We start from the raw sequence: 23,256 nt of genomic DNA on the forward strand, positions 1-23,256 counted from the left end.
GTGACGTTGGCTTCGTAGAACGTTTGTGGTAGTTTTCCTTCTTTTTCAATTTTTTGGATGAGTCTGTATAAAATGGGCACTAGTTCTTTTCTGAGGTGTCTTTTTGTTTTAATGACAGTTTCTTTTGCTGTGCAGAAGCTTTTTACATCAATGTAGTACCATTTGTTTATTTTTTCTTTGTTTTTGTTGCCATTGGATTTGAGTCTCCAAACATGTCACTGAAATCAATGTCATGGAGTGTTTTGTCTACATTTCTTCTTTGTATTTTGTGGTACATGGCCTTCCCATTCAAGTCTTTAATCCATTTAGAGTTAATTTTTGTGTTTGGTGTGAGAGAGTGATCTAGTGTCTCACTTCCCTCTACCTGTGGCTCCAGTTTTCCCAGGACAATTTGTTGAAGAGACTTCCTTTGTCCATTGTGTACCCTTGACTCTTTGTTATAAATGAGCCATCCATATTAGTGAGGATCTATTTCTTGACTCTCGATTCTACCCTGTTGGTCTGTGTCTGTTTTTATTCTCGTGCCTTCCTGTTCTACACTAGGACCATACTACTGTGTGCTGAATTACTATAACTTTGTAGTATAGTTTGAAGTTAGGGAGCTTGACACCTTCATTCCTCTTTTATTGTCAAGATTGCTTTGACTGTTTATGGCCTTTTGTGGTTCTGTGTAAAGTTCAATGATGCTCTATTTCCTTGTAGAATTTCATTGAAACGTTGATAGGGATTGCACTGAATCTATCACTACTTCGAGTGAGACAGACATTTTAATGATGTTAATTCTTCTAGTCCATGAACACAGAATACCTTTTCCATTTCCTGTGTCTTCTGTTTGTTTTAGCGGTATCTTTTAGTTTTTAATGACTATATCTTTCACCTCTTTTATTAGGTTTCTCCTAAGTACTTAACTTTTTGATGCTATTGTAAATGGGGTTGTTTTCTTATTTTCTTTCTGTTCTGGTTTATTATTTACATATAAGAATGCAAAAGACTTTCAGGTCTTGTTATAGGGTTCATTAGGATCTTCCCGGACCTACTGCAATAGGACTGCTTGCCATTTCTGCTCTGCTGCTGGGGAGGCAACTGGATTCATGAGGCTCTCCTCACCCACCTGAGCTACCTGCTTGGCCCAATCCTATGTTCAATTATATTTTGAACACAGTCTTGAATATATTTAGTGAAAGATGAAGACTTTTGTGATTATTTTCTTGACCAAAAACATGGCCTCACAAAATCACATGAGATGGTACATATTGCAGGTATTTTAGCCTGAACAGTATAAAGGCAAGGTAACTTAGAAACATGAAAAGCTATTTTGATCAATAAAATATTTATATAACAGTTTTTCAAATATGTTTGAATTTAACTTTGAAATTAAGTAGTTTAACTAGAGTAATGTTGATTTGTTTCTATGAGAAAAAAGCCAGGTTTTCTCTGTATTTCAGTTGAGGATGACAAAGTTTTCTTAAGAAGTGAAATATTAACTTTCTTAGTTCATGTGAATCATATGTAAATTTGTCAGTGCTCCACTGTTGCACTCCAGTACTGAATTATTATACTCTGGCATATGGGCCCAAGCACTGCATCTAAAATATCATAATGGTTAAAAGCACAAGCTGTGGATCCATACTCCATGGATTCAAATTCTGGTTTCATCACCTGTAAGCTTTACGACTCTTGGCAAGTGTCTAGGTCTCTGTTTCCTCATCTACAAAATGAGAATATTAATGGCATCTACCAGTGAATACATGAATCGTACATGTTATACTCTACAAATGGTAAGTATTCATTCATGTTAGCTATTATTACTTATAATATTGTTAAAGAACTATTATATAATATTGATAAAAATGCATATTTTTTCTTGCCTGCTTCAAGGTTTCTTTGCATATAGGTATGGGAAGCCTATACACATTAATGAAAAAAACTAAGAAATGAGTTTGGTGAAATACCAGGGAACTTGGTACATTGGATTGTTTTCCCTGCTTTTGTAATCCCTCTCTGTAAATAATTTTTACAGTCATATTCTTGACCACACCGCTTTGCAGTTCTCCCAACTAGAGTAAGTGAAGGATATTTCCTTGTCCTGCTAATGTTCTCAGCTTGCTTTGGTTGTTAAGGGGTGTGATATAAGTAGGGCCTTTCAAATGGTTGCACGATTTAGCTTGCTGTCTTGTATTTCTACAACCTATCATGTGAAGAACATGCCTGCAGAGAGTACAATCACAGCAAAATCTGACAATACAGGTACAAACAATCAATTGTGTTAGTATTGATTTTAACCTATTGTCCTTTGACTTAATGATGCCTGTAAGGCCAGTTACTGTGTACACTTTCAGACTTCCATAAACAAGAAGAATTTTGTTGCTACTTCTGTCACCACTGGAACCTCCTATATAATATGTAGGTTCAGGGCTACCCATCTCTCATAGTTGAAGGGCCATATTAGTGGACCCTTTTAAATAACTTCCCTATTCCTTGAAGCCTTACTGGATATGCCATATACTTGATCACAATTAATTATCTTTTTTATATATTTACGGATTTAGTTTCTTAATATCAACTTTAAAGATTATAGAGGCTAGAGTAAATCTGAAGATAGATCAATGAAAAGTACTCAATTGCAAGAACAGAATGCAAAAAAATGGCCATCAACTCTCCTGTACATCTGTGCCTCTCTTTTTCCCTTTCCTTAGTAAACCTGTCCTTTAAAGTGTTTATCCAAAACTATTTATAATAGGTTAAGACTTGGAAACAACCCAAATGCCCCAAAATAGATGACTAGATAAAGAAGGTGTGGCATATCTACATAATGGAATACTATTCTGCAAGCAAAAAGATAAACTAATGCCATTTGCAAGAACATGAATGAAGCTAGAAGGGAATATGCTCAATAAAATAAGTCAGAAGGAAAAAGAAAAATATCAGATGGTTTCACTTGTAGGAGAAATATAGGGGAACCAAATAAGGGATCAAGGAAAAATAATAACAATAAAAACACAACACAAAAATAAACAGGCAACTATAAATCAGAGACATTCTGTAGGGGAGGTGAAAGGAAAGGAATCAAAACAAGGGTGGGAAGAGCACAAAAGTCTATGGGTATTGTGCAAGGGTGAATTGGTGTTGGAAATTCTTTGGGGACTACACCTGAGAAAAGAAAACAATGACTATACAAAAACGAACAATTATATAAAATATATATAAATATGGCTGGTATGTAGAAACTATTTGAAAAGATGAAACCAAAAATTTTATTTTTGTATATTACCAATGAGTTAGAAAATAAAATTTATAATACCATTTAAAATTAGCATATATATAAAATACTTAGTGACAAGTCTAATGTGTGTAAAATATTTACATTAAAACCCACAAAATATTACTGATTGAAAACTGAAGAAGACTAAGTATATGGAGAGCTATACCATGTTCGTGGAACAAAAGATTTGATACTGTTAAGATGTCAACTCTCCTCCAAATTGTATTATAACTTAAAAACAACCCCAACTAAAATTTAGGACATTTACTTTTCTGGTGGAAATTGACAACATGATTCTAATGTAAAATTTATTGGAAATAACATAAGACCTCAAACAATCAAGATAACCCAAAAGAAACAGAGTTAGAGAACTTACGTAATCTGATTTGAAGACTTATTATATAACTACAATAATCAATACAATGTGGTATGGATATAAGAATAAACAGATTGATGAAACAAAATTGAGAGTATGGAAATAGATACACATTTATAAAATCAGTTAATTTTGACACAGACTTCAAAACCATTCAATGGTTTATTTACAGAACTGGGGTACAGGCCAGAGTTGCAGGGGCAGTGAGAGGATTCACCAGAGACAGAGACAGAGTGGGGGGCAGAACAGGCAGATCAACGAAGCACACTGCTGAGGGGAGCAGCGGGTGGGTCAGGAGAGGTCTGCCGCGCCATTTGGTCACCTCTGGGGCAGGCAGGGATCAAACTCATGGGGAAGTGGCTTTTGATTCTTAGTGCTGCGCTTTAACCCTCTGCACCACCAGGGAGGGCCTGGGGATAGATTTTAATAAAGTGCTAGAATAATAAGATAACTATCTGGGGAAAAATTAACTTTGACTTCATAACTTAAACTGTGGACAGAAACTTGTTTGAAATGGGTAGTGAACCTGTCAGAGGAACAATGAGGAGTCATAGTGAAGGTGGAACATTTTGGACTCTACATCTCCACACCACCAAGATCATAGGCACTGAGCATTACAACACCCAGCATGCCATGGTCCTAACTTCCAGAAGCAAAGATGGTGCTGCTGGTAACCAAAGTTGAAGCTGAGCAGTCATGTTAGACTTAAAAAGACTGAACATGTGCATGCCTACAAGCTTTGGCTTACATCCTAGTCTTCACTCAGATGGTGTTTTTGGTAGGACAGATGACATCAAGTCATGTACTGGTCAATTAATTTCTCTCTCTCTCTCTCTCTCTCTCTCTCTCTCTCTCTCACACACACACACACACACACACACACACACTTCCCCTCCCTCCCATAATTTTCCTAGGGAAAAAAAAATCAGAGAATGTCTTTCAATCTGAGAGTAGTGAATGATTTCTTATATCAGGTTACAAAGGAATCTTACACTCTTCTGGATTCTTCCTGATTGGCAAATAATCAAATATCAGGCAGATTGTTAAGAGAAAAAATTAAAAAGTTTAATAATAACATATATACTTCCTCTATATGTGGATGAGACCCAGAATGACTAGTAACTAACCCAAGTGACTTTATATGCCATCTTAAATAGCTTAGCTAGGACAAGGGAGGTTGGTGGGAAAAGGGAAGTTAAGGTGTTTTCTGAGGAAAACAAAGGTACCTGTGCCTTCTCCATTGAAAATAGATAAGAAAAGATCATGCTTAGTGAAATAAGCCAGAACAAAAAGAAAAATACCAGATGGCTTCACTCATAGCAGGAGTGTAAGGGGTCAGGGGTGGGGGAAATGTATATATATATATATATATAATCTATTATCTGTCTACCTACCTACCTATCTACCTGTCTACCTACCTACATATCTATCTATCTAGAGAGAGTAATTGCAATAAAGTAAAAATGAACATCAACTAACAACTATAAACCAGAGACATTCTTTGGGGGAGGAGAGGGGAGGGAACAGGATCAAAACTGGGACAGGAGAGCAGATGGGACTGTGGTGATGGCACATGGGGGAATTGGTGGTGGGAAGTCCACAGGGATTACAACTGAGATGACAAAAGAAGAATGATGTAAATGAAGAATGATGTAAATATATATGCTCTCTCTCTCGTCATATATATATATATATATATAAAATAAAAACAAGAAAGAAAAACAATTCAGAAAAAAGAAAATAGATAAGGAGATTAGGTCTTTCTGGAATACGGCTTAGAGTTTAGCTATAAACAACAAAAGCAATTTCTACCCACGAAATAAACCTCTTGTCAAAGACATGTTTTGGAGAGGCACATTTTTAGCCCTTTACACTTAGAACACAATAAGTACTTTTAAAAATAGATACAGTGGGCTTCATCAAAAGTAAATACATTTGCTCATCCAAAACATTTTAAGAAAAAGGGTAGTCAAGCCACAGACAGGAAAAAATATTTGCAAAAATTATATGAGACAAAGGACTTGTATCCAGAATATAAAGATAATTCCTACACTCAATCAGGTAATGCAGTTTGAAAAATAGGCATAAGATTTGAAAAATTTCAGATAGAAAAATGTACAAGTACCTGATAAACATGAGAACATGTGTAACTTCATTAGTCATTAGAAGTTGCCAAAGATAACAGGCAAAACCACAGTCACTACATAATTTCTGTAATAGCCAGCATTTAAAAAGACTGGCAGTCCAAAATTTGGCAGGTATTATGGCAATTGGAATTTTCTTATATTACAGTGGGAATGTAAAATGCTACTTTTTTTTAAAAAAAAGAACATAGTTAGGCAGTGACATAAATCTAAGCATATGTAATCATTGACCCAACAATGCCAAATTTAAATTTAAGAAAACTTGTAAAATATGTTTATAGAAGATTTATATAGAAAGAACCCAAATTGGAAACAACCCAGATATTCATTTTAATTAATAGGATAAACAAAATTGTGGTATATCCATATAGTGGAATGCTACTTGGCAATAAAAGGAATACACTGTAATACATGATAAATCCCAAAAACAAATAATGGCAAATGCTTATGATCTCCAAAACTTCAATAAAAAACATGTTAAGCAAAAGAAGCAGACACACTTATATGAAATTTTATAAAAGACAGAACTAATTTATACTGAAAATAATCACAACACTTGTGGCCATGGGATGGAAAGGAAAATGGTGGGACTGTAGCTGGAGGAAACTTTTTATTTCTTGATTGGGGAATTGGTCTGCTCCTTGTCAAAACTCATCAAACCGTACATTTGAGATTTGTACATTCTGTGGTTATGCTTCATTAAATAAAAAGAAAGTAGAGATATTTGTCTTTCAAATTTGCAGGTCATATATTATTTTCATTAACTCTGTACAAGGCCTGGCTTTTTATTTGGGTAGGTTTATAAAAGAAGGCTACACGTTTATATATGAGTCTCTCTTCTTTTCTTTCCCTCTATTCTTCCTTCAGAAAACCACAGGAATGTGAGAGACTGTGGGGAGCCATTGTAAGCAAAACTAGCTGAAAACTTATATCAGAGTGTTCTGTCACTTGGACCTTGTGCAGGCCTATAATTTGAATGTGTGACTCTAGAAATGGTTGCTATGGTGATAAACCACTTTACTTAAATAGCATGTATTTTTCTTAAAATTCAGAGAAATGGTAACAGTTTCTAGTAATCATGCACTGGTATTAACTTGTAGGAATATGCCTAGAGCTTACAGGTTTTGCATCCATTATCACCAGATGAGTTCATCAGGTTAAAGTTATGCCAGTGAATTATGAAATATGTATATTTAGCCCAATTTTCTTGTTACATATCTCCCTTTGCACACATGGGGCTCCCTTTTCAAGATGAATAATATGAGTTGGAGAAATCAGCCTAGGGTGTTGAATTACAAAAAGATGAAACTGGAAGGGACCTTGTAAGGTCATCTTCTCCATGATTGTGCCTCCAGTAGGACTGACTATTCTTCAAGAGCCCTCAATGGCAGGAGTGTCAAAGACAAGGAGCAATGGCACTGGTGCTTAGGGCAGCCTCTGGTGTAGCCATCATGACGGCAGGCTTGAAAGATGCTGGCTCACTAGACAGGGCCGACATCTCCCCTTCTTCCTTTTGAAGATTGGGATTATGTCTGTCTGCATGTATATCCTCTCATTTTTAGACTGAAAAGCTTTCTTTAATAGAAGTCCCATTAATCATATTAGTAGCTAACCTTCAAGCCTTCTCTAGTCTCTTTATGTCTATTCAAACTGGTTGCAAAATTTGAGGTGTAAGTTCTTCATGATTTCATTTAAGGAAATCATTTTTCTTTGATTTCTAAGATGCTTTCTAAGATTTCATGTGCACTGTGCAGTGGTACATTATGCCAGTATCTTCAGAGAACAGCCTGCAATGGTTTGTAGACCTCTCTTGGATTGATAAGAATGGCCGACAGAGTCATATTGATCATTCCGACTCCCTCTAGAACTGAATGTTAAGAGTTTTCTGTCATCTTTCTCTCCCTTTGTACAATCTTACAGAAGCGCATCACCTTCTATTTGCCTTTCATGACCTAGAAGATCTTAGTAACTCCTATAGCCTTGGCAATTTCATTTTTCATTTCTCTGTTCTATTACTTACAAAACTGTAAAATTGCACCAGTGATAACATAGATCCCCGAGGAATCCCATGAGCTATAAAAGAAGCAGCAGAAACCTAAAATTTAGTGTATGATCTACAAAAGAAATCCCTGAAAAATTAAGATTTGTTCATGTTCCTAGAGAAGGGCCTGGAAGCTGGTATTTACCATGACCATTTAGGTTCCAAGGAGGTGAGATTTGATTCTTTGGCCACCATGAGGGTCACCTTATGTTTATGTTCTATTATTAGCATTGGAGAACAGCTTCATTGGAATATTTAATAGGGGAAACTCAGAGGCTGTAGGAAAACTCTTATGCTGATTTCAAGCAATGGCATCCTACACTTAATGCAACTGTAAATTAGCAAACAGAAATGCTAAAGTGTACACACAGTATTTTACAAGGTCTACATAAACATACAGAAGTGTTTATGTTTACAGTAAGATTTGCAGAAGGATGAATAGATGTGCATTGAAGTTACTAGGAAGTGAAGAAACAAGCAGTGTGATTTGTGTCCGTGCAGCCAATTTTAGGCTGATTTTGCAAACATTTAAAATATGATTAACCATAATAATTTTAACAGGTATTAATTACCAAATTGAGAAAGAAGGAAACTGTCTCCTTTATGTAAGCTGGTACAACTGCAATAGAAGGTAAAGTGGTAGGAACTCAAAATTCCAAATTTATATACCTGCTTCACCCCAGAGTTCCACTTCTAAAATATCCTATGGATAGATATACTTACATGTGTACAAAATGACACAAATTCAGTATTATTCAGAGCATCATCATTTGTGTGAATAAAATATTGGAAATAATCTCAGTGCTCTTTGTGAAGATACTGGCTAAATAAATTATGATATGATACTGTACATTCAACTAAGAAAATGCCAAGAATACCCCCACTCATGATGGTTCTACTTAAAGATGTTACTTGACAGTGGTGTAAAGCCATGCACATTCAGTAAAAACCATATTTCACATTTAAAAATAGGACATTGTTTTTTACTTGCTATACAGTTCAGTGAAGTACATGATATATTCATCACTAACAGACTGTGTTTGATCACTTAACCCAACTTGCGCTACTATAAGTGTTCTGAGCATGTTTAAGATATGCTAGACTCAGTATGATGTTAAGTGTATAAAATGCAACTTTGATTTAAGATATTTCAACTTAGGATGGGCTGATCAGGATGTAAACCTTCCTAAGTTGAAGAAGCTCTATATTGTCATGAAATAATCTTTAAGATAATCATTAGTGAAAAAAAATCAAGCCATAAAAGGATGTTTACAGTGGGGTGTCATTTGTATAAAAATAGTAGAAGAAGGTACAACCATGCATGGATGTAAATTGGGCCATATGAAATTGATTAGGCTGTTTTTGACTAAATCCATTTGATTCCATGTAATATTTTCTTAAAGAGCATAAAAGTTCATGGGGAGTGTATGCCATAAATCATAGTATTAGTTGTCTTGGATGGAGAGCAGGGCTGAGTTAACTAGGGAGCCAGAAGGAGATTTTGAACTTTCTGAACATTAAATCATGGAAAATCCTACTTTTATTTTTTAAAGATTTATTTATTTATATATACATAACTGGGGTACAGGCCAGGTATGCAGGGGTGGTGAGAAGTTCACCAGAGAGAGTGGGGAGCAGAACAGGCAGAGTGACAAAGTACACTGCTGAGGGGAGCAGTGGGCAGGTCAGGAGAGGTCTGCTGGGCCATGTGGATCTCCTCCAGAGTGGTGATCGAGTTCACATTGAAGTTGCTGCAGCTACCTTGCAGTGCTGCATTCTAACCTGTTGTACCACCAGGGAAGGCCCAGAACGCACTACTTATTTAAAAAAAGATCATTAAAATTACATATAGAGATGAATTAATAAATGTGGCTGAATAATATAATTTTCTCATCTTACTCTAGAATGAAACAGAATTTTTTTTTTTCTGAAGCAATCAAATGTTTTGGTGTAGTTTCTTTTGCATAAAATTCTGATAATTTTCTTATGGTATCTTTGCTAAGAAGAATATAAAAGAGACCCTCATTTTTCTCAAAGAAAAAAAATCTACCTCACTTATTCTACCCAGAGAGACAATATCTGAGCATTTCTTCCTGGTAACTGAAACTGCTGAGTCCATGTTAAAGTCTCAAGTACATTAACAAATGGAACAGTGAAAAGGAATGGAAACATTAAACCAGCTATGAATGTGATCACATTAAAAAGAAAATGACCGTGTTTCTATTCCTATTCTGTAGAATATTAGTTGTAGTGGACATGTTGAAAAATCATTTCCTCAACAGCTTGGATGATAACTCAGGAGGTGGAAATGTCAAAAGAGAGGGTTACACTTAGATTCACCTTATAATCGGGTTTGTATGTCAAGTGAATTAAATTTTTATGAATCGAATTTTCTAAGATAGAGTTTATGTCTTGGGTAACCATGCTGTACTAAACAAAGCAACTTATCTTGAGCCAGATACTAGAACATTAGTGCTGTACTCTCCCAATACCGAACATAAGGAGTTTTCAATGAGAAGATACTGTCTTATCTTACTTGAAAAAATTCACAGAGAAGCAAGCTAGAAATTTTCTTGAGAAACAGATTTGTACAGAAAAGAACTTTTTCACATTTTAAAATGTATACAAATTAATCTTACATTGTATAAAACTATCAGCTTAATAATTAGTATGCAGCATTGTAAAGTCGTAGGTGAGTGATATTCTGAAGAAATACATATTTAAGAGTTGTCTCTTCATTACAAAAGTTTTAATAAGTAGACAGCAGATACATTTTTTTTTCTTAAAATATTTGTATCAAAAATGACAAGTGACATGAAATTTTGCTGCAATCCCGGGAGATCATGTACTCATTGGACAGCAGAGATGTGAGGTGTGGCCTACTGCTGTGTATGACTCTTGTGTCACACGCGCCTGTGTGACCAAGGAAACACCCGGTTTGTTTTGTGTTACATGTAATCTCTTCCCACTTTTTGAAGATTGTTAGCCTGGTTTTTAAGTCACGTCAGCCAGTAGTAAATACACGAGCCCTTTCCCAGGTCATCCTGTGTGCACGAGAACTGGCTGTGGCTGTCCCTCTGCCCCAGCCCCGCTCCTGCTTGCCTAGGTCTCCTGAGATGTGCTCTGCTCTTTCAGAACTCTGTGTTCAGCTCCATTTAATTAGAAGTGATCACTTTTAAAGCAGGTCTAAGGTCAGAATGGACTCTGCTTTCCTCATGACAGCAGGACAAGAGAGCGCTTTCTTCTCTACTGTGGGGTGAGATGACCTGAGAAAATACAGTCGACTGTTAAAAACCTTTCTACTTGTTTTGTGCTTTAAAACTCATGCAGTACTTGGTTGGTCACCACCTTCATTTATTCTCATAATAAGGCCATGTGGTAAATTTTCCAAAATGCCTTTTCCCTCATTTAGTAGTGAGGCACTGTGATGTGAAGAAGTCAGTAGACCTGCCTACGTGTTGTGACTGGGAGTAGAAGCTGGTCCCTGGGATCATGCGGCGAACAGCCAGGAAGTGGGGAGTGGGCCACTCTGTGGCCAGGTTACAGTAATCGTGATGCGCTTGCTGGGGAATCCACGCCAGTGTCAGAGCTTGTCTGGAAATCTGTAAAGATGAAATGAGCACAGTTGTGTTCAGGTGCACTGCCCTGTACAAATGTTACCAAATTTTCCATTTTGCATGACAGAGGATTTGACATTGTCCACAATTTTCTCTAAGCCAAACACTAAACAATTCAGTTTTCTTGAAGATACTGAAGGAGCTTTCTTGGCAGCTAGTCGCAAGTTTACCTTGTGACTCGTTTGTGTCCCATGCCTGGAGAGAGCCCCAGTTTGCAAAACCTGCACAACTCTGCAGTCCCTTGTTTCTTTGAATTGATATATACTGCTTTGTGTCTGCAAATTAATACAGGCCATTTCTTTATTTCTAGCCCTCTGCTTATGCAAAGACATTTTCTGTGACCAAAAAGAAACAAAATGTGGATAACTCCGACGACACTACGTATTCAAGTTCCACATCTAGCAGACTCACTCCACCTGGAGTTAGGGGAGAAACAGAGAAGCCCTCGGTGACTTCGCACCAAGGAATGACAACCAAATTCACTACTAAATCTCTTGCCTTGCCTAGAACCAAAAAGAAACTCTAAGCTTCTCTCCAACTCTGTACAGACAGAATTGCTCTTTCTGGTACCAAATTGAGGGGATTGGAGGGGGAGGTGGGGAAGAGAGTGCTGTGCTCATGTTAGTCTTTTCCCTTCCCTGAGCCCTGCCTGTGTTTGTACCAGTTTAAAATTGAAGCCAGTTGTTTCCCCAGCAGCGTGACATTAAAGGACAGCCACCAACAGGTGTGCTAGCAGTCACAGCCAAAACCAATCCAGGGTGATTCCAGAGTGGTTTGGAAGGGCAGTTCCCTCAAGCCAAGGCCGAGGGTGTGCTTGCTCGGCTTCATTTCAAATTCTTTTATTTAGGCATGATTATTTATAGTAGAAGATAGAGCCAAATACAGTTGGAGGTTCCCAATAATTATGTGCAGTTTGCACTGGAAGACTTTGTTAGGAGTTACTAATAAACTTGCCATAGGCATAACAGAAGTGCTTCAGTCATTCACATGTGTTCTTATGATTTTAGATTGCTATAGATAGGTTAGGACAATTTATTTTAAGCATAGATAAATAGGATATTTTGTAATTGCTTCCCATTAACTTGCTGCTAAATTCCCAATGTATTGATTGAGTCAATAAAAAAAAAATACAGGTGCTATCCATGCATGTTAATTTTTATGTTAACAAGAGATCAATATAATAAAGTCCTCTAAGCCCCGTGCAAATTATGAGGTTGGCCTGCTGCAGCAAAGTTAGGCACACGTCTTTGGAGAATGTCATGAGGCTAGATACGTGCAAAAAATACACCACAATTCTTAGAAGTATAGGTATCTCCTTCTACCTGGGCAAATCACTGATGTTTGAGGTCAGACAGGGTTTATAGGTGCTTCCCTTTGCCTTCCAGACAAACTCTAAAGAAATATTTTTATTTGCTTTTACTTTTTTAGCATAGCAACCTGGTTTTATTCCACATCCCATGGGGCTGTCAGTTAGGGCCACACCTGGCCAACTGAGCATGGGCAGGTTGCATATGCTTCCACTCAGTGGCTAAAGGAAGTGAGTGTGCTTCTTGAGATTAATTTGAAGGGCACTGTTGTGCTTCTGAGTAGGTCAAAGATAACACTGACACGTGTTGCCCCTGACTGAGTGTTTCTGCCAGTATTTTCTTAGTGCCATCAATGTGCTTCCCCTACGGGAATCTGCCAGTTCAGTGTGTCTATTTTAAATTGTCTAGACTTTATTTTAAAACCAAACTCCTTGACATAGCTCTTTCTCCCTTCCTGATTATTACTTCCAGTCCTATTAGGAACCTATAAACCACCTCTTGAGCTTTAAGCCCTCTCTCCGGGTTCAGTGAACCAGTCTTTGAGGAACAGTTCCTGTTTACTTTCCGAGAAGCCTGGCTTCATGGGTAAGTGGAGATTTCCTCTCCTTAGTAGTGTTCCCAGAGGTAGAAGTATTTTACTTGCTACCTGCTGTTTTACTTGCAGAAAAGCCACCTGAGATAGTGACTTTGATTCTGTCTATCCTCTGAGCCTGAAAATGGAAATTTGCCATATTTAAGATACTCTTACTTTCATGTCTTTTGTATCATGAGTTGGAGAATTCTGTTAAATTGAGCACTATCTAAGTTTAGGTGGTTGAGTGTGTCTAAATTTATTGTCTGAATTTTCTACTATATAAATTTTTGCTCATTTCTCTTTGGTTTTAAGGTGGTGATTCCATTCAGTAAGCTCAAGCAAAGGTCCAGGACTGAGCACTAAACGAAAAGTGAAATCATTTTATAAATGTTGCATGTGTTTATACCTTCCTCGCCCTTCATCAGGCCAGACCAATTGTGTTTCTTGCCATAAGAACCATTCTGTTTGCTCTCCCCTACATAGACTTCCATTTTATTTATGCTGAATAGTTTTGACAGGAAAATAGCCTACTCTTTCCAATGGGATTTTTCATTTTATTTTTACCTTTTATTTGTATGGAGTGCAGGCCGAGTCTGAGCTTTGTTTCCCAACTTTTGTTCATACCTCTTTAGTTTCTGCAGGTATATGGCTTTGTGTTCTCCATTTGCTTTCATGGCTGTGGGAAAAACAAATAGCTCTTCTCTTTCAGATTGGTTCTCCATAACCCTAGAGGTCAAATCCCAGGTATTGATAACAGTGGCTGTGACCCCCTGCACGTCATGGCATAAAGTGTTGACTTGGATGTGACCCAGAGGGACACACTCTGTCTAGGGCTATGTACAGAGAAGGTGCTATTTCCAAGGAATGAAAATGTGACCAGCTCTCTGACTTGAATAACGGGCAACTCAAGGCTGGAGGTGTATGATAAAAGAGACAAATGAGGCCGGGAGACAGAAGATGGTAGCCGAGAATAATGTACATCAGAGCAAAAAGGGCAGGAGGGTAAGGAAAAAACCAAACTGTGAGTAACACGGAGCGCTGACGGGGTCGGCGCGTGGCGTTGCAAACCCGGAAGCACAAGCAGGGGAGGGAGGTGCTGGCTGCAGAGCGCTAGTTGCTCCAGGTCTGTCAGGGCAGAACCGTACTCTCCTCTGACCTGTACACAAACACACCCAGATGAAGACCCCCAGCTGAGGAGACAAAGCCCTGGAAAAATAGAAGCTGAGAGAGGCCATGATTTTATGAGTTGGCCGCCATTTTGAGTAAGTCCTTCCATTTTGAGTAAGAATGTTATATGGTATTGAGAGAGGGAAGGGAGGAAAAAAATCAAAATAATTTGTGCTTACCACTAAAATTCTTTGTTAAATAATTCTATTTGACTCTAAAGTGTAAGTTCCAGGTTAGACAGATCAAAAGCAGCCAGTCTTGAACATGAAGCTTTTTAAATTCCAGCCCAGCTGTTGGACTAGAAAATAAAGGTTTTGTTCAAACATGCATTCCCAGCAGTAAGCAGAGCTTTGAAATTAGCCGGGGAAGTTGTGTCCCATAATGGCTGCAGCTGGCTGGAGACCAAAGAGCTGTGGCCTCTGGGAAATGACCTAAGGCTGGAGATTTTCCATCTTTTCCTCAGAACCAATCTGTCCTGCTCAGGCCTCTCCACTCAGCGAGGCTGATCTTTAAGAAGGGCGTTAACAGGCTTCTCTCCCAGTGGAGCTGTGGGAAGTCTGTCATTGGGGAGCATCAGCAGAGGGCAGGAGAGCAGCTGGAGTTCTGATTGCCCTAGCACCTTCCATGCTGGGCCACCGGGGGTTTACCACATCGTCCTTCTGTAGGCCTCAGCTCTCACGGTAGTCATCTTTCAGCTGCCTGTTCTGTGTCTTCCTCTGTCTTCCCAAACCCTCACGGTACCTTTATGAAGAGTCTCTTTGTTAAACTCTAATTACCTTTCTGACTTGCTTCTGAGACCTAAGGCTATCAGGGTCCTATCCTTGTCAGTTCTGTGTTCCCTTGACCTGGGGAAATTCTGTCTGTGTTGCCAATCTCCTGCCAACAAACAATACAGTGAAGAAAAAAAAACCTAAGTGAGTTCTTTCTGAAACCAACAGATGCACAGGATTGTCATTAGTGGGAGTAGAGAGTAGCTCCTGAGGTTAGAACCTAAAGCAAGCAAGATAAATCTACATTGCCCTACTGCATCTGAATTCATCTAGTCCTAGAAGGTTTGTATTTAGGTCGTAAATTCCAACCGTGACTTTTAGGAGACCAAAGAAAGCAACATGTGACTTGTGACAGCTAGGAGCACCTACTGCCTAGGGTGGAGGCCCTCGTTATCGTCTGGCTCTGGAGTTGGGGGAACAGCAGACGTTTTCCCGGAGAACCTGGTAATCAGGATGGACAGACAAGCTGAGGACAAGATGTGCCCTGGGGTGTGCATTTGTTTCATCTCTGTGAGCACTAACTCACTGTAGAGAGCATTTTAAGTGCTTACAGTATTGAAAGATCTCTGTTTTACTCTTTAGGATCCTGTATTTTTCTGAATGAATTGGTTTAGAACAGATTTTGATTTGAGCTCAGTGCAGTGTTATCCCTTGCTCCTCGGTGGTCCAGCCGTCTTCAGAGGAAGACTACTCAGTGTCTGTCTTGCACTGTAGCTCCCTTCTGCTGTTACTAGTATAATCAACTCTACTCTGTTCTGTCAATGTCCGTTCTCCACCTTTCCCTAAATTATCTGGAGCAGCCCTCAGCAGAAGGGTGGTGGGAATCTCCACCACCACCCCAGTTGTATGCTCATTTCAAGCAGCAGTGCACAGTGACAGGGGTTATTGGGAAGATTATTAGGGACATTGCAGTGTCAGTACCAGCCTTCACAGTGATGCCCTTCACAGAGATGAGCCCTTTCTGTTGCCTAGCACCATCCCACGCATTGTACAGGGACCCAGTGAATCAGGATGCAGACCTCAGAGAGACCTTTTTCTCCAAACATTTGGCCTGACTCAGAGGACAGGACCAAAAGGTGGTGCAGCCCTGCCCCGCCAGGACAGACATGCACTAACTACATTTCGAAGCATCTTGGGTGCACGTTGGCATCACTGCTGAGGTTACATAAATGTCCCTGTCAACTGAAACATGATCTTTGGCCCTTCACCCATATCTGAATCTGCAAACAAGACCCTACACCCAGCTTTTGTTTAGGAAAGATCTCCTCTGCACTGAACCTTGTCTCCATCCCCCGAGGTGACCACAAGCCCTCCCAGGCAGATGGAGAACAACTGACACCCTGACTGGACTCCAAGGAGGAAGCAACCAGTTTTTGTCAGTCCCAGTGCTAGTTTGCACTGAGCTTACTAGACATTGAAGTCCTCTAGAAGCTCGACTTCGAACTCTGTCTTTGAACTAAAGCCCCTCTTCGAGGCCACGATGTAATAGTAGCACCAACAAATAAGCAAGACAGTTACCATGTCCTATCCTAAGCACTTTACATATTATATCCTTACAATGACCCCTGGCACTATTGTTATCACCCACAGGGGTAAACTAATGCACAGAGAAGTTAAGAATCTTGTCTACGTTCACACAACTAAGAAGTAGCAGAACCAGACTTTGAACTCAGCCAGAGGGTCTAAGCGTGTCACCTTTGCCCTGTGCGCTTCCCCAGTTTTGGTGAGACCTGAGACTTAACAACGTTTCAGCCCAGTCTTCTGGAAAGCTAAGTGACTCCTGAGCTCCTCCGTCTCCCTGCAAGAACCTAGGGTGATACTTTTGGCAAGTTTGGGGCCTGCGATTTCAGAATGAGGTGGGATTACCTCATGTTGTTAGATTTGAGTCAGACCTACGCATGCCCTCAGCAGGCAAAGCTGCTCTCTGAAGGACTTCGCATGATAAAAACATATTCTAAGTGCTTTAACTAGCCACTGTCAGGAGCAGCGTGTAGAAGCCCCTGACTAAAATTTGAGCAGAAGGGAGTCAGAGGCTCCTTCCTGCTCTGGTGTTCATATGGACAGCCCCGCCTGGACAGACTTGACAGATTGATGCTTACCAGGAGCCAAGTGCTATAATTCCCATCACAGGGTAGTTGGGAGTTAAGAATCACTATAATGCTTCGATTTCCTATATTTCTTCATCAGGTAGAGTGTGTAGCTGCGCAGCTAAAAACACTGAGTTCAGAAGTCAGCTGCTGAAACATTTCTCTACCTTGTCGTTCACACCCCTCTAGCTCTGGCCATCGCTTATGCTCTAGGGTGGAATGATGGTTTTTCCTTGTCATGCTGACAGTACCCTGCTTCAATCACAGGCTGTTTCTTAAGTTTTGGGCCTCTTCTCTGGTGTAGGATGGGGAAACTTCTGCTCTGGAAAAAGGCCCGGCAGCCAGTGATACCTAAACTGCCATCTCCATCTTTTGCCCACTGTTTGGTCTCAAGGAGAAGAGAGGGAGTTCTGGAGCAGATCCTCAAAGCTGCTTTGGAACTTTGCAAGAAAAGGCTTCTAGAAAGAAAGCTTCTAAAGCCCATGTAAATGGATAATTTTTTTCGCAAGACTTTTTTTTTTTTTTTCAGAAGCAGTTACCCGATGGAGCTTGGCTCCCTTCTGTCCATAGAAAATGTAGTCATGAGACCAAAGTTTGTTCAGCCACATATGACTCACACAACTTGCTGCTCTCTGGTGTTTTCTTTATACCAGAATCAGACTCTGAAGCACTGTCACATCCCCTGCCCCACATCCTCTTGGTAGGAATGGTCTGCCTACAGTGCACGCTTCTGGCCTGATGGGGGACAGGAGTCTGGCCACATCTCACGTCTCCAGGGAGACCAGCACCACATTCTGCAGCACCAGCAGGAAGGACCAGAATTACACAAAGAATGTTCAATAGATAGGGTGGGATTGAGAGACTCAGTTGTTCATTTAAGAAAGATTTTTGACCACCTACTGTGTCAGGGATTGTGATGGACACTGGACATAGGTGGTGTAAAAGACACCCATAGTCATTGCCTTTATAATCTGTGGGGAGAGGAGGGGGGATGTAACTGTGAGTTGCAATTAGAACAGGAAGGAAGTAAAGTGCTACAAGGGAGACTAACAGAATTACGAATCTTCTCAGTCTCCTGAGGAATTTCGAGGCTCTAGTAGAAAATGCTTTACGCAGAAGGAGTAGGGGAAGAAGTTGGTAGATGGTTGAAAGGCCAGAAAGAAGGAAGAAGAAAAGAAGAGGTCACATGCCACAGGACCCTGGGGCTATGGGAAGAGACCTGGTGATTCTAAACGCAGCTTGAAACCACTGGCAGGTTTTCGACTGGGAAATACGTCTGACTAAAGGATCTGAGCAAGTGGCCTGCATGGAAGTGGGGGGTACAGGAGAACCAGGTAAGCAGGGACATTGCTAAGATGGTGGCAGAAAAGACGGGGAGAATGGGTGAGAATGAAACATGCTTTAGATAGGGAATTGATAAGACCCAGTGATGGATTAGACGTGAAGGTAAGAAAAATGGGCTTGGGGGCCCCAATGACTGCCTTTAGCAAGCAGACTGATGGCAGTTTCACTGTGGAAGACCAGGTCGGGGGCTGGCAGGGGATTGAGGAATCCTGCCTGGTCAAATGTGAAGTTGAGAGGCTCAGACCTCGAAGAGGAGACGGCTTCTTAACATGGATTGGACTTGAGTAGAGCAACGCGCATGGAGAGGAAGCAAAAGCTTACTAAGTGGGGGCAAGGAGATGAGAAGAGAAACCCAGAATTAATCAACAGGGCTGTGGACTCTAGGCAGGGCTTATAGAGTCCACGGTCCCCTGGAGAGCTGGGCATCAGGCCCCATCTGGGTCACACAGCTGCTGAGTGTCCTCATTCGTGGACTGGGCTTTGGCAAGAATAAACATGAGAATGCAGTGGGATGACATGAAATGCCATCTGGAAGTGCCCCTAAGAGATGTGGCCAAACCACCTCATAGTTTGATTAATCGAATCTGAATGGCAACAGGTAACAAGCCCTCCATAACTATAATTCAACAGCAGAAAATCAGAAAAGTGTGGGCCAGATACTATCTTGTAATCAAATCTGCAGAATCATGGGCTGTGAACTGGTCCTTCAGCACAGCTCTTCCCCAGTGCAGGGACACGGGAATCCCTCCCTCCCCCAAGCTCTGATGACACGTTCCAAGCCTCATATCCAACCCAATGGGGTCTCCTTACCTGTCAAAGCTGAGGAATTCTACTCTGGAAACACAAGTGCAAGGGGAGCCTTCATATTAACTGGCCCTTGCTCCTCTGTGTTCTCTCAGACACTAGTAAAGTCACCTCCATCTGTCACATAATCACCCTTAGGGATCCCAAGATTACCCCCACAATTCTCTGTGCCTTCTCTACTCTAAAAATCCCCTCTTCTCTTGGATCAGTTTGTCTGGATCTTTTTCCGAAAAGAACCCAGAGCTTCAAGTGTGGCCTGCCAGCCCTACTCCCCTGGTCACTGGGCTCCCCTCACAGGGCCCATCATGCTCCTTGTAGCATCATGGGCCATCGCTTTGAGATCCCTAGGATAGTCTGTGATGAGACTATCCTAATTTACTTTCCTGTCAGTGCCCTAATATGGGTAGGAACCTCTGCCCATGTTACCATCTCTGTCCTTGTGGCAGATTCTCAGTGATCACAAAAGGGCCCTTTCCCAGTGTGACCCTAGTGGGGAGCCAGCAGGGGTATGATGCTGGGAGACTCCCCAGGAAGACAGACTCATTTTCCTTAAGTGTCCACCTTACTAGTTACCCACTGAAATACATGGGGAGGGGAGAAGGCACAAACTGAACACCGGGCCAGCTTGACAGAGGGTACATTAGTTCCTTAGCCGCTGCTGTGAGGAGCACGAGCAGCTTGGCAACCTTGAACCTGACCTGTCCCGGGCCCTCCAGACAGGCCAAGTAGGAAGTGTTCTTCATGTAACAGATGACCCCAGCCTCCCCAGGTACAGCGCTACCTTAACATCTCTGCCCAAACCGCATGGCTGGCCCCCATACTGCTAGCACGGATCTCTATCTTTCCCAGGGGTGCCCATGCTGAGAATTTCCAGGAGTGCTCACAGGTGGCTGTGTCTGCCTGAATGCAGAGGCTCAGACCCCTAGGAATCAAAGTGTAACTTCCCATGGCCCTTTTGCTCCCAGGGCTTCTGCTTCCCAGATTCTGGGGAACCAGGGATTGTGGCAGTGGCTGCCCAAACACACGCATGGGTCCAAGGTGATGAGAGCCGGGCCCATCGGGCGTGGTGTGACAGAGCCGCCCAACCTTGGCCCCTCCTGTCTCTCACCGGAACACCCCCTCTTCAAGGCCCCATGTAGACTTGGCTGTGTAGGGTGTGGACATGGATAGAAAGGGGTGCTGAGGTAAGTGCATGTGATGGAGGATGTGAGTGGGGGTGGGCTGGAGGGTGGGGGTGGGCCTGAAGGCCGTGCATAGAGGGGTGTGGTGGGCGGGTCCTCGGTCTCTCAGACTTTCAATGGGCCCACTCCAGGGTCATGGCGTTCTCCAGGAAACCCTGACACATGCAACAGGCCTGCTCCTATCTGGCCTCCCAAACACAGAGAGGGAATTGCAGGTTATTTTCAAATATCAAGGAATGTCATGGAGAAGACATCTCTGCCAGTGACGCTCCATGACCACACTCATACCTCAAGAGTTTGGGGTGGTAAAATCTCTCAAAACACAGAATCCACAAAGGTCAAAGAGCAGGATGAGGCCCAGCCCCTCAGTGTACAGCAAGACTCTGTCAAAGTGGGTTCTGGCTGCTAGATCAGAAGCCAGGCAGGGTGTCCAGCCGTACGTGTTGGTTGGGAGCTGGATGCTGGATGGTCCCTCAGGACTCTGCGTGCCAAATGTCCTGTGTGGAGGACCCATCTGGATCCTGTGTAGGGACCAGGGCAGACCCACCCCGCAAAAACTCCTCCCCCAGTGATTGGGCTGCCCCCCCTTCTCATCAGCGGCACTTAAACCTCAGCCTAGTGAAGGGGAGGGTTATTTATTGGTGACTGTTGGCCAGTGAGGACACCATCTCACCTCCAGATTCCAGGTTTGTCTTCCTGTGACAAGGTTGAAGGAAAAGAAAGGTGTTGACAAGTTGCAAAGGGATGCCGGCACTTCCCCTCAAGGGATCCAGGACACCGAGGGGAAGAGAACTCAGTCTTGGAAAATGCTTCAGGTTCTGCACAGGGAAACCCTTCCCACCTGGGCGGGAGGCTGGACTTCAGGGACAGCGGCACCAGGTTGCCACCAGACATGTGCTCTCACCTACAGAAAAGAAATACGAAACAAAGCCTGCTGGCCGTGGCATATGTAGCAGCCTCTTACTTCCAGAAATCCTAGCAGAGGAAGAAAGTTCCCTGCGTGACAGGAGAAGTAGCTCTGCAGAAGCACCATGCCACTCAAGCTGCTGCCTCTCCACTGTGGACACTGCTACCTGCCCCTTCACCCCCAACAGGCATGAAGTCTTTCAGGTGAACTTCTCACCCTCTATACCACAGGACACATGTGAGCTTGCCCGCGCCACTGCTTAGTCCGTGCCACTGCTTAGTCCCATGAAACTCCTCTTCCTGTCCTGCCCAGGACCCAGGTACCCGGGAACCCTGGCTCTGTTGGCTGTTCCTCAGGAACCACAGCTCCAACCCTACTCATCACCTTGGGGATTCGCTGGAACATTCTGTGGGTGACTGGCTCTGGAAGGAAGGAGAGAGGGAGACGTTTGCACATGTCATGTAGAAAGCCTAGAAATCAAGTGTTCAGGGGTTAGGCTGTGTTCTCCAAGCTGAATTTCCCTCCAAGTCTCACCAATCTACTTCCACTTTCCAGGAGTTCACAAATAAGTACATCACTGTTACTTCTGTTTGCCCCACAGCAAGCAATCCCACACTGGTGGACCAGACTGCTTAGACTTTTTGCTGTGACACTTTGTGAGGGATCTTCTACACATTGCTCACTCATTTGTATGATTAGTTTTTGCATAAATTCCCAGATGTAGACTGAAAGGTAAAAGGGCATAAATATTTCATGTCTTGATCTGACTGACTGACCTCTTGGGGTGACTCAGACCCCTGGGCCATGGTAAGTTTCCTCTGGCCCTCACATGGATAGAAAGTTACTCTGAAGCAAAGAAACCTGGCCAGCTAGACCAGACTCCATGAGGGCAGGGCCCAGGCCTCCCTCTAAGAGGAGGGAGGACTTCAGAACTAGAGGAGTTAATTAGAAGGGGGATTGAGAAATCTATAAACACCTAGAAATGACTGACAGGTGCTAATTTTTTCTTTAGTATTCACAAAGACTTTCTGTTAATTAAGAAGAGAGAGCCCAGGGGAGGGGCGACAAGCCGGGTGTTCTGGCACAGGAAGGCCAGGCAGGCTGCCCAGCAGAGCCTTTGGGGACTGAGAGGCACAGCTTGACTTTGGGGGTACACATCAGGGACATCCTGGCCCTCATGGGACCTTCTCAGGACAGAGGCAGCATGCCGCATGGGGCAGACAGCAGCTTCCCAGTTCCTTCTATTTGAACCAAGGTAGTTAGTTGCTGGCCTTTGGGGAAAGAGACGTGTGACTGGGCTGGGGATTTGGGTCTCCCATCTCCCAGACAGTCCATTCCACAGATGGGCAGGGCAGGGTAGAATCATTCTCCCCCATGGCTGATGAGAATGAGGCTGTGCTGAGGTCTGCAAGGGGGGCTGCTTGTTTGGGCCCAGTGCCGAGGACCCTGCATTCTGCCTCTGGGCAGCAGCAGCACAGTCACAAGGTGGAAACCGCCGAGGCACCTCCTCTGTCCCCCTTCACTTCATTCAAAGCCAGGGCTGAGTTAGAGCCCTAGCCTGGGTCACTCTGGACAGCTGGTGAAGATGGACGCAGCCTGGTCCCGGTGCACGCATGTGGTGCAGGTGGATGGCCGTGTGCAGCACACCTGTGTGTGTGCCCACTGCCTCCACGGG

At 42.2% G+C, this 23,256-nt stretch overlaps 1 protein-coding gene across 1 annotated transcript in view; it reads left to right on the forward strand.

Moving 5' to 3' along the window:
• Positions 1–12,273, forward strand: part of STK33 (serine/threonine kinase 33) — a 112,446-nt gene extending 100,173 nt beyond the window's left edge. Inside the window, exon 13 of the mRNA XM_012725259.1 lies at positions 11,751–12,273. Coding sequence (XP_012580713.1) covers positions 11,751–11,966 — 216 coding nt within the window. The 3' untranslated portion in view covers positions 11,967–12,273. The remainder of the gene's footprint in view (positions 1–11,750) is intronic.
• The last annotated feature ends 10,983 nt before the right edge of the window (positions 12,274–23,256 follow it).

Source organism: Condylura cristata, unplaced genomic scaffold (genome assembly GCF_000260355.1).
Source record: "Condylura cristata isolate star-nosed mole 26May11 unplaced genomic scaffold, ConCri1.0 scaffold00015, whole genome shotgun sequence".
Lineage (NCBI taxonomy): Eukaryota > Metazoa > Chordata > Mammalia > Eulipotyphla > Talpidae > Condylura > Condylura cristata.